This window comes from Chenopodium quinoa, unplaced genomic scaffold, assembly GCF_001683475.1.
Source record: "Chenopodium quinoa cultivar QQ74 unplaced genomic scaffold, ASM168347v1, whole genome shotgun sequence".
Lineage (NCBI taxonomy): Eukaryota > Viridiplantae > Streptophyta > Magnoliopsida > Caryophyllales > Amaranthaceae > Chenopodium > Chenopodium quinoa.
Window position 1 is genome coordinate 3,737,296 of NW_018743919.1, and position 11,902 is coordinate 3,749,197.

The 11,902-nt window shown below is 33.6% G+C and overlaps 2 protein-coding genes across 2 annotated transcripts; both read right to left on the reverse strand.

The window, feature by feature from the left end:
• Nucleotides 1-2,781: 2,781 nt before the first annotated feature.
• Nucleotides 2,782-7,322, reverse strand: LOC110687439 (protein NRT1/ PTR FAMILY 5.5-like). Its single transcript, XM_021864089.1, has 5 exons — nucleotides 7,211-7,322; nucleotides 6,864-6,963; nucleotides 5,914-6,134; nucleotides 4,417-4,949; nucleotides 2,782-3,936 (listed from the first exon to the last, which is right to left on the reverse strand). The coding sequence occupies exons 2-5, from the start codon at nucleotides 6,883-6,885 to the stop codon at nucleotides 3,078-3,080; spliced, it is 1,635 nt and encodes a 544-aa protein (XP_021719781.1). The 5' UTR covers nucleotides 6,886-6,963; nucleotides 7,211-7,322; the 3' UTR covers nucleotides 2,782-3,077.
• A 746-nt stretch (nucleotides 7,323-8,068) lies between these two features.
• LOC110687102 (protein NRT1/ PTR FAMILY 5.5-like) lies at nucleotides 8,069-11,342 on the reverse strand. The gene is made up of 4 exons (XM_021863723.1): nucleotides 11,031-11,342; nucleotides 10,650-10,870; nucleotides 9,835-10,382; nucleotides 8,069-9,348 (listed from the first exon to the last, which is right to left on the reverse strand). Exons 1-4 carry the CDS (start codon nucleotides 11,053-11,055, stop codon nucleotides 8,499-8,501), a joined length of 1,644 nt encoding a protein of 547 aa, XP_021719415.1. The 5' UTR covers nucleotides 11,056-11,342; the 3' UTR covers nucleotides 8,069-8,498.
• Between the last annotated feature and the right edge of the window lie 560 nt (nucleotides 11,343-11,902).

Below are 11,902 nucleotides of genomic sequence, written 5' to 3' on the forward strand. Positions count from 1 at the left end.
ATTATTATCATATGATTGCTTTAAGTCAGATTGCCGGAAAACAAGGGATGGAAGAGAGGACCATATCAAGGAAGACCAACCTTTCGAGACAAAAGCGGCTCGATACGTGGCGTCGAAGGTCGAGAGAAAAGAAAAAATATGGAGAAGAACGGAATCCGGTAATTGGTTTATTCGATCAAGCTCTAGGGTTTCTTTGGAATGTTGTTGTCCTAGTCTTTGTCGTCGTGGACGCCATTGATGTTGAGGCCGGTGCCGCCATCGATATTGAAGCCTATGCCGCCAGGCTAACCATTGATGTTGAGGCCAAGACCGCCATCGATATTGAAGCCGATGCCGCCATAGATGTATTTTTTGATGTTGGAGAATAAGGGGTTTTAAGGCCATTGATGAATAACTGTTTTTGTAATTAGGGTTTATGAAGAGAGTGGATTTTATAAGAGAGGATTTTATATGATCATGATGGGCTATTTGGAAAGAGAGGATTTTATATGATCATGATGGGCTATTTGGAAAGAGTATGAACTATGGAATCAGGACCGACTCTCAACTATGGAAGGAGAGAATTTTATATGATCATGATGTACTTTTTCAGCAGCTTCGATATCAAATTAACTAAATAAACCATATAAATTAGAATAGTAATTTAAAGGTAGTTTTAACCAAAACAAAAATGATTCTGAAAAGTTTCATATGTAGCGAGCTGGCCACACTGTGTGGTTGAGGTTGCTCAGGGGTTAGTCGGTTGGTCAAGAGTTACTTATTCAGGGGTTAGTCGGCCGGTCAGGATACTCGGTCAAGGTGTGGCCAGGGTTACTCTGCCGGTCAAGGTATGACCTGGGTTACTTTGTTGGTCAGGGGTTACTCATCAGTCGATCAAGGGGTTACTTTGTCGATTAGGGGTACTCGGTCGGTCAGTGGTTACTCGATCAGTCAAGGGTTACCCTATCAGTATTTTGATGTGTGTTATTGGTGCAAAATCTTAACTTTGGACATAAATTTTTAAATGACAAAAATACGAACACAAAAGCGAAGCATTAATAAATTGTAAATTGTAAATTTTTATAGTTAAATAAAGTAAAATAGCATATTACATGCAATACTAACTATTCACCCACTTTGATATATACTATATATTGAATGTTTCAGGTGCATCCAAACCCTCGCAAATAATATCACTTAAAGTTTAAAGGTAAAAAATGTAAAAATGAAACTTGATTGTGACAATGGAATTATAACACAATTTTATTCTTTTGTCTTAGTTGGGTTTAACATATTGCATGTATAAGAGGGTTGTTGGTTTGAGCACGGGCAAATATAACGTCTTTAAAAGATGATGATCTTGAGACAAGTAAATGAACCATTCACCCAAATTCGGTAACCCAACTATTTTTTTTTTTGAAAAAAATATTCATTCTTGATTGCATTTCAAGGATGATGATCAAAACCTTGTGACAAATAAGTAAACCATTGATACAAACTCAGGTAACAATCCTTTTTAAAAGTACTTGAAAATATATATTTTTCCTTTTATTTTTGTTGGTCCGTTGGTCCTAATAGCTTTTAAATCCTGACTACCCTCCTGTTTATTCATGTAAATATTAGATGCTAACCCAGACCGAAAAGATGTTGGGCTCCAAAAGCATGTTTTGGCCCTACTCGGTCCAATTTTAATTATTATTTTTGGTTTTGAGCAATCTAAAAATTCATTTTAAGTTCAAATTTTGACTCACTCCAATTACTTTTTTAATATTATTTCCAAAATTTTACATTAACATAATATTGTTTCCAAATTTTTACATGAATATTCGGTACTTGCTAGATTATTTCCCATGTTTATGTATATATATGTGAGTCTACAATTAATCTATTATTTTCTAAAAATGTAAATAATTTAATCGCTAAAGAGACCTATATATATATATATATAGTTATATACTACCAAATTTTGGTTGAAATATGTCACATTAGACTAAAAACATGAAGAGTGACTACCATAAGATTTATGTATGGTTAACAAACAATATTATTAGTTGGATGACTTATTAGATGAAAAAAGTAAACGGATCAAGTCACACTAATGAAAAGAGAGTTAATGTTAGGGTATGGACTCGCAGTAAAAGCGTAAAGTAAATCAAGAAATTTTGAAGATAAAGAATAGCGGAATTGATTACAAGGAGGAGATTATTTGTAGGAAAGCTTATATTTTCTATTTGAGTGACGGACTTTTGTAGATGACCAAATGGATGGCCAACTATTCATATATATAGTAGTGAATATCAGTTGATTGAAATCCTTCAATTCAAGTCCCATCTAGAAATCTTCATAACTAGAAAATTCTAGTTAATTATCCTTCTTCTTCAACTAACTTTGTAGTTGGAAATTTAAATGCCAATTTACCACAACATACTAGATTAATCAGGATTATATTAGCAAGATTTTTGGGCTTTATATAATTTTGGGTCACGTCTTAACATTTAAATCACTAACAAAACCGAAGGAGTTAGGTCATGTCATCCTAGCTAACACTCCCACTGTTTTTTATTAAGCACATCAATATATTTCGTATAATTTTTTAAAAATTAGTTGTTTTTTAGTTTATTACTTTCTTTTTGGACATATTCTCTTATTTCTTATCGTTTTTCCTCTCATACTACCCCAACTTTATTCTATATTATTTTAACTCTCAATAAGCCCTACTTAATTTCGATTCAGTAAAAATAAGGTGAAGAACATAGGACTTTACACAACAGCTTTAGGAATGCATGAAAAATCACTCGTATATCAATCAAGCCAGCCACTTTTAACTTTTTATATGTAGCCGTTAGGATAATACAGATAAAATTTCATGTTGGCTTGTGATTTAAAAAAAAAAAGAAAAAAAAACCAAAAACTAAGAATACACAAGGATGGGGAGATTACATGTATCATGCATTGCTAGGATATATTAAAATTAATACAAATACTAACTACAAATGTAAAGACAATATGACTATTTGATAACTTTTTTTACACCCAAGATTGCTCAACGATAAATAAACACAAATAAAAACCAATGCAATACATCACTACACATGTCGTCAAATATGATCATCATCCATAAAGCCCACAGGTAATAGCCCTTTCTCCAATTGCCCATCTCTTGGTACCCTATAACGATAAAAACATGCCGCAACAATAAAGATCACAAGATTTACAGCAGCTAATGAAGCTAGCACCCAATAATAATTATCTAATCGGCTAGTGTTCAATGTGCTTTGAAACCAATTTATTCCCGTTCTTTTCTCGCTAATGTTCCCAACAATGTCGACTAACACAACACTTCCCATGACCCCTAGGCCAAAGAAGCCCCTCGCGAATAGATTAAAGTACTTGACCATGGATTTAGGTGCTTGATCCAATGATAGCCCGTAAGCACTCAATCGATGAATGCCATCATGACAACCTAGCAACACGAATTGGAACAAAAGCCAAAATATAGTCATAGGTACTCTTTCGTGTGGCTTGTCAATTAAGTCATGACTCTTGACAACACCGAGCCTTCTTGTCTCTATCTTTGCTGCCGCGATGCAAGCAAGTGTAGCGTACATCATGGCAGCTGCGATTCCAATTCGAGGAATGTAACGTCGACTTAAGGACATTGTTGGTAAAAAGCCACTAGTGAAGCTTTTCCTAAAGTGGTCATAAAACCAATAGAAAAGTATAAGAGGGGTTTTCGCCTTTCCTACTCTACGATCCAAGTGATTCGCTTGCTCAAGAAAATAGGTAGCCCCTAAGGATGATACAAAACCGCAAACAATGAAGGTCATCCAAATGGGAATTGTGCGTATAAATATCTTGGTTTCCTCAACTTCTGTTACTTTGCAAAGGCTCCATCTTTTTTTCACTTGTTGCTCTAGCACGGGTTCTGCTTCGATTATAGCTGCCTTGTCGAGGCACCTGCGCATAGTAAAGCGTAACATTATATTACAAATTATATGAAAATTATACCTTATGCAACACTTTTTGTATACTATGATCCCCTAAACTCTTCTTGTACTCATGTAACTTTTTGTCAACAGGTTTTGGTATACTATGTTAGTTTTAATTAACTAGCTTATTAATACAAGACCAAATATATCTTTAATCCGCTTCCATTTTAATCACAACAGTTTGAATGTGCAACTATTCACATATTCATGTTTGATCATCTTAGTGATTGATATGTAATGTAAAATATAATCAAGTATAGATACGTCTCAATGTACGTTTTCATAATATTGACTTTTAACATCTTTGCTAAATCATGGTTAAAGATCAATGTTAATTGTTGAAGTTCAGCATTGATAGATGTAAAAGTCAAATTATTGCATTTAAAATGGTATGGAGAAAATATATTGAGATAGGTATAATATAGAATAAGTCAAAATTTAATTTAACCTGAGGCCATTCGTATGAGGCAATAATTCTTGGAGAGAGTTAGGGTTTTCATAGAGCTCATTCATATCTTGTGGGCGCGAGAAAAAGCTCTTGGAGACAGCAGCGAAAAGAACCCGAAAGATTGTAGTCAAGGGGCTCCCTTGTGGCCTAGGAGCAGGGTTTCCAACCCCTAAGCAAACCCTCAAGATTAAGCAAAAAAAGAAAGAAACCACACCAAGTATGGCACATATTCCAAATAAGATAGCCCATGGCTTGACAAAGGCTGCTATTAAGAGTGCGGCAAAGGCAACCAAGTGAGTACGACACCACCCTACGCGACGTGTACTGTTACTAGCAGCAGCCTCCTCTGCTTGCTCCTGCGCAAAGGGCGCATAGCAAGCAGAGAGAGCAGCCATTCCCAACGCGGTGAATACGAGCCCCGAATAAAATAGTTGTTTTTGCTGCTCGCCAATGCATTCAGGCTTGTATTGGGTGCAATTTCCATTTGACTTGCCCAATACAGGTGGTGTTGACATCCATATTAGACCAAGTCCCTACAATATGATTCAACATTTGGTACAAGAAATATTGGTTAACTTGACCTTAACTTAATTAAGTCTCAAATAACTTAAAATACCAAATAAAAAAAATAAAAAATAAAAACTCCTTACATTATATCTACAAGACAGAAAATTAGAATAATCATGCACTCAAGGGCGGCTTAATACAAAAACATTACTTGTATTATATAGATCTACTAACTGATGATTTGGATGAGAATGACAACGAAAGAGTTGAATTATTGATAAAGACAAGTTAATGACAGTTATTTGAAAGAAAGATTCTTTGCTTTAGAAGTTTAGTACTTCCATCATTACCAAAATCATTATTGTATCGTCCAAAACCAATATTATCTCATAATAGTCAAGCAATAATATGGTAATCGTCACCCTTTTTACAAACAATTAGCTGATGGGTTAGAATAATTCGCAAACCACAAATTCTTATATATGGCTGGCCACACCGTACCGTGTGATCAATCATCATAGGGGTTAATTATTTCGTCAGTGTTATAGGAGTCACTTACTATTATAAGGGTTACTCGGGCATTATTACACTATTATAAGGGTTACTTTGTCAGTGTTATAGAAATTAATTTGTTCTTTTACAAGCAGTCACATGGTATGACCAGCTGCACACAAAACATACTGTTCTCAAACATATATTCAAGAAAGTAATAAATAAATCTGATATTTTCCCTAGTATCAATTGGTTTTATGATGGAATACTGCTACACTTGTATATGGCCATTAGACTCCTAAATTTATTTTTTGTTCAATTCAACAAAGGGTGGTAGACTAACTTCATGTGAATCTTTAATCATAAATTATATACATAGACTGATAGACATAGTACATGTTAGCCAATTAAACTGAAGTTAATTGGCTAGCAACTTAGTTATTTGAGAAAATGAGGGAATCGCGCTATATAAGAGTAGAAATAACTAAGATTCCTTACAATCATGGAGGAGAAGCTGCTAAAGAGGACGACGAAAGAGTTGCCTAGGAAAGCATCGGCGAGGTAAGCGAAGACAATAGGCAGAATTTTGATGAATCCCATCCAGATATTGATAATTGCAGCTGCATGAATTAATTTAAGCTCCCATACATCGGTTAAGTACACCATCATTAGCCACAATATATACCCGGAAAACAAATTCACCCATTTCTGCAAACGTACTGCATACATATTCAAAGGAATGAAATAATGGAGTTAGTTAATGAAAGTTAGATGTCCTATGATCAAGAACGAACAAACTAAAAGTGTCACAACATTCGAAACAAATTTAGAGAAAAAAAAAAAAAATCTTATCTTTTCCTTAATTAAAATTATCTTGCCTAGCGCTTTTATTCACTCAAAAAAAAAAAAAAAAAAAAAAAAAAAAAAAACAAACTCGGCTAGCTTAGTCAGAGGTGTTAACGAGCCAAGCTCGAGCTTGTTGAACTCAAAAGGAACAAGCTTGCTTGACAATGCTTATTACGGAGTATTACTCAACCCAAGTCACAATTTCTAATTAAGAAAACCTTAGAAGGTAGATTATGTATATTATTCAAATACTTAAAAATATATAAATAACGTACGGAGTACTTAAGTAATCCATAAAGACTTATAAGGTAATACTTGTATATTATATATTCAAGCTTATTCATGAATCTTTAATTTAGATTATTCTTCCAATATTTAAGTATCGAGTTGAGAGTTAATAGTCCTCCCTACGGTGGTTCTACCCTCTCAATAATTGGATGTGGGGAGAGACTCTTATCACCCATAAGCATAATGAAATGAGTAGTTCGATGCACAAGTTAATGTTAATGCCTTTAATAACAAAGTATTGTAATATAATACTTAAATTTAAGTTATATGAAGAAGTATATGATTAAAATTAACAAATTATTAGATGTACATACTCAATATGCCAATATACTCCATAGCTCCAATCTTTAGTAGTCCTGCCAAGGTGGTTTGAGCTGAAGACAATGATCTAGCCTTCAAATTGCCCCTTTTCACCTAGATAAAACACATAGTTATTTGTAATTAATTGGCTAGAATAAAGCAAAATCACCAAATATCAAATATATATCTGGATATTAATATAAATAAAAATAACTTGTCTAAAATTTAGTTTTAGAATATAGTTAGAACAAGAAACTAAAAAGAATATGATCATAGCAAAAACGAAAAGAAAAACGAAAAAAGAAAAGAGACAAATTAAAGAAGATGATAACAAGCTGAAAACTTATTAATTAGTAATTACCTATATCAGTTGATTAGTGTACAGAAAATTTAGCAAAGGAGGGTATTATATATACAAGTATATAGGTACCTTAAATCAGTTAACACATAATTTCTCCTAAGATAAATATATGTATAGAATAAGGAGGCTGCTAACCAACCTTATACTACGTAATAAAAGAAAATGTAATCAAAGAACTACTTGCAATGCAAGTAGCTTTAATGAAAGTATTATTAACTATTATAGATTATATGTTATTGCTAATGAAATCGTAATCATCTTATTACGTGAGTTGCCACCTTGCTACCACAAAAAACAAAAAAATAACATATATATATATATATATATATAGACCCAACTTAATTATCCAACCTTTATGGTCATTTTATACACTAAACATTGTTGTTGTAACAATTATAACATGTGCCAAATTCGTACGGTCGTACCAACCTTTATTCTTCTTCTTCTTCATTTTTTTTTTTCTGATTTTTTTTTTTGGTAGACTTCATTACAGTCCATTTCTGTAGATAAAATAAAATTGATGGACCGTTCTTTCAAGTGTTTTACAAATAGAATGGGCTTGGCTAAAGGGGCTTGTATATATCGTGCTCTTTGGTCTAAAAGGGTACTCTCTCCGTTTCAGAATAATGCTCCTGTTTACGTAAATCGATGCAAATTTTTACAAATCTTTGACTGTAAATATCTTTAATCTCATCGTAGCATAAAGTTAGATATTTATAATGTACTCACTAAGACAAATCAAACAAGATTACATATGACTATATTTGTTCTTATAGATTGAGAGAAATTTAGAAGATTCTCTTTTATTTTTAAAAGTCAAAATATTCCAAACAGCAACATCATTGTGGAATAGAGGGACTATATATGAAATATAATTTGATTTTTCCGATATAACATTTTCCTTTTTGTACTTCGTATTTTTTTTTCTTAGGGTGGACTTCATTGGTAAGTTGCATTTACTAATGATTTTGAATTCTCGATATATTACAGAAAACATGTGCCCGGGCAAATGATAAAAATATCACAACTATAATACTCCGATGATTAATTTCCTTTTATCAAGTGAAATTTTAATTTATAAGTCATTAAGACAATGTGATCGCAACTTATCATTTCAAATAGATCGAACAAGTTGTATAAAATTTCAAATTGGGAAGGGGGTCGAGGAGTTATAACATCCATAGAGAAGATTGAGAATACAATCCAAGCTAGATGGTTTAAAACACTAACACAACAATAAACAACATGACATATTGTAAATGATCAAATGCATAATGCAACAAGTCGATCAAAAATCATCATCCATGAAGTTGAATGCTCCTTGCACCATCTGCTCTAATCTGGATTCCCTATAGCGAAATAAGCATGCCACCAAAATATAGACAACAAGATTTACCGCGGCTAATGTAGCTAACACCCAATAATAGTTGTCCAATCGGCTTGTGTTCAATGTGTTTTGAAACCAATTTGTTCCTGTTTTTGCCTCGCTAATCATCCCCACAATGTAAACTGAAACAACACTTCCCATGACCCCAAGTCCGAAGAACCCCCTTGCGAAAAGATTGAAGTACTTAATCATGGAGCTAGGAGCTTGATCGACGGAAAAGCTATAAGCACATAGCCTTTGAATGCCATCAAGGCCACCAAGTAACACGAATTGTGGCAAGAGCCAAAATATAGTCATAGGTACTCTTTCGTCTGGCTTATCAATTAAGTCATGATTCTTGACAACTCCGAGCCTTCTTGTCTCAACCTTCGCTGCTGCGATGCAAGAAAGTGTAGCGTACATCATTGCAACTACGATTCCAATCCTAGGTGCATAACGGCCGCTTAAGGCAAATGTCCCAAGGAAGCTAGTGGTAAAGCTTCTTCGAAACTGGTCATAAAACCACAAGAAGAGTATAAGAGGGGCCTTTGCTTTCCCTACTCTAGGATCTAAGCATTTCGCTTGCTCGAGAAAGTAGGTAGCCCCCAAGGATGATACAACACCGCAAACAATGAAGGTCATCCAAATGGGAATTGTGCGTATAAATATCTTGGTTTCCTCAACTTCTGTTACTTTGCAAAGGCTCCATCTTTTTTGTTCTTGTTGCTCTAATGCTGGCTCTGCTTTGATTACAGCTGCCTTATCAAGACCACTGCAATGTGTAAAAAATTACAATACTAGTTAAATATAATTAATAAACTCTTGATATATATATATATATATATATATATATATATATATATATATATATATATATATATATATATATATATATATATATATATATACCACTTAAATTTACCACAAAATGAGGGGAAATTACATTGGTGGTTTTTAACTATACTCCAACTAAAAAAATGAGTAGAACAAATAATTTCACTTACCTTATAAGAGTAAGATTAACTCATCCACTGTATACAACCATTTGTACCTTGATAAATAGAGCATGTGACAGCATACGGTAAATTGAGCTAAATAATTTTTGTAAATTAGTTTTTAGATACATAGTAGTACAATAGTTCCATGAAATGTTTCTTAGATTTTAAGTCAACTTATGTAAAAACAATTGTAAGGAACTTAAAGAAACAGAATTAGTAATAGAAGCAATATAATTGATTAAGCAGGGGAGTTTATTTACCTAAGGCTCTTCGAATGGGGCAATAATTCTTGGTTAGGGTCAGGTTTTTCATATAGCTCGTTCGCATCATGAGGTCTTCGACAGAAGCTCTTAGAGGAAGCAGCAAAAAAAACCCGAAAAATTGTAGTCAGGGGGCTCCCTTGTGGCCTAAGAACAGGGTTATTATCATTGCACCCTTTGGTAACCCTCAAAATCAAGCAAGCAAGAAAAGAAACCACACCAAGTATGGCGCATATCCCAAATAAGGTAGCCCATGGCTTGACAAAAGCAGCTACTAGGAGCGCGGCTAGAGCAACCAAGTGAGTGCGACAACCCACACAACAACACACACATTCACAATCACAACTATCATCAATCACCTCTAAATGCTCCCGTGAATAGGGTGCATAGCTAGCAGTATGAGCCGCGATTCCCACTGCAGTAAAGGCCAGCCCCGCGTATAAGAGTTGTTTCTGCTGCTCGCCGATGCATTCAGGCTTGTATTGGGTGCAATTTCCGTTTGACTTGCCCAACACAGGTGGCGTTGACATCCATATTAGACCAAGTCCCTACAATTATTTTCCAATAATGTTGATTACAACTTTACAAGATATGTTACATAAGTTGACCTTAGCTTATGTATAAAATATATAGATAAATAAAATAAAATCAAGTTTCTATTGATGATTAAACCCCATAAGTTGTGCGCATAATCATTAAAATATAATGGTAACCATATTTCAAATGAACATTACAAAATTTTCAGAATATTACGGTAATATTCTCCCTAAAAAAAATTGTATCGTTGATGTTTAAAGCAAAATATGATTACTTACAATCATGGAGGAAAAGCTGCTAAAGAGGACGACGAAAAAGTTTCCGAGGAAAGAATCAGCAAGATGAGCAAAGACAATGGGCAAGACTTTGCTCAACCCCATCCATATATTAATAATCGCGGCCGCATGAATTAATTCAAGCTCCCATACATCGGTTAAGTATACCATCATTAGCCACAATATATAGCCGGCGAACAAATTGACCCATTTTTGCAATTGTACTGCATTTTTCAAAGGAAATAAAATCTAGTTAGCACATCTAGTTAGACATGATATAAAACAACCATATACTTGAATTATGGACATATCAAACATAAATATATGTTACGGACAAATAATAAGACATCATATATATATATATATATATATATATATACTTACTCAAGTTGTTGATATACTCCGCCATAGCACTTCTTTTTTCTGGTTCGTCAAAATTGATCAATAATACAGAAAACAATGTACATTGAAATCGACTACTTGACTGGCTTAGTATTGGATTGTCCTAAGAAGAAGATGAGCAAGCGAGAGCACGCCAGGACCTAGCCTTTGGTTATTTTTCTGAAAAGATGATCTGTAACGAAATGGAATGTATTGGGCTAACTAAAGAAAAATGCTGAATGTCTCGATATATATACTGGTTGTACTCGTACATGAAACTAATTTATAGTTTTATGTATCCTTCTACTACATATGTTCCAGGTTGTATTCGTCTGGTGGTTGTACTTATATCAATGAGAAAAAAATGCTTTGAAGTCATGGGGCAACTAATTGACCCATTATTGTTGCTTCCTCTGTTTTTTAGATGAACCACTTTTTATAAATAAAAAATCCATTCTAAATGCATGCATTACTTTCTTTTTTAAATAATAAATGCTCTCTATCTCTATTACATTAGATAGATGGGTCCTTTTTATTTTTTCTTTGTATCTCTATTACATCATATAGATGGGTCCTTTTTAAATAATACCCTCTTATGCCACTCATATGCAAAAATGGAAGTAAAAGGGAGGGGAAGGATGGCGGAGCTAGAGAAAATAGAGAGGTAGTGAAGACCAAATAGGAAAATGAGATGTGACATGCCTTCTTTACAAAGCGAAAATGATTTTCCTTCTCTAAAAATTAACTTTTCACATGTTGATTTTTTTTTTATTTTTTTATTTTTTTTTTTTTTTTTTTTTACCATTTAACAAAACAAAACAAAGCACAATGGAGAATGAAGGAAAATGATTCTCCATGAAATTGTTTTCTACCAA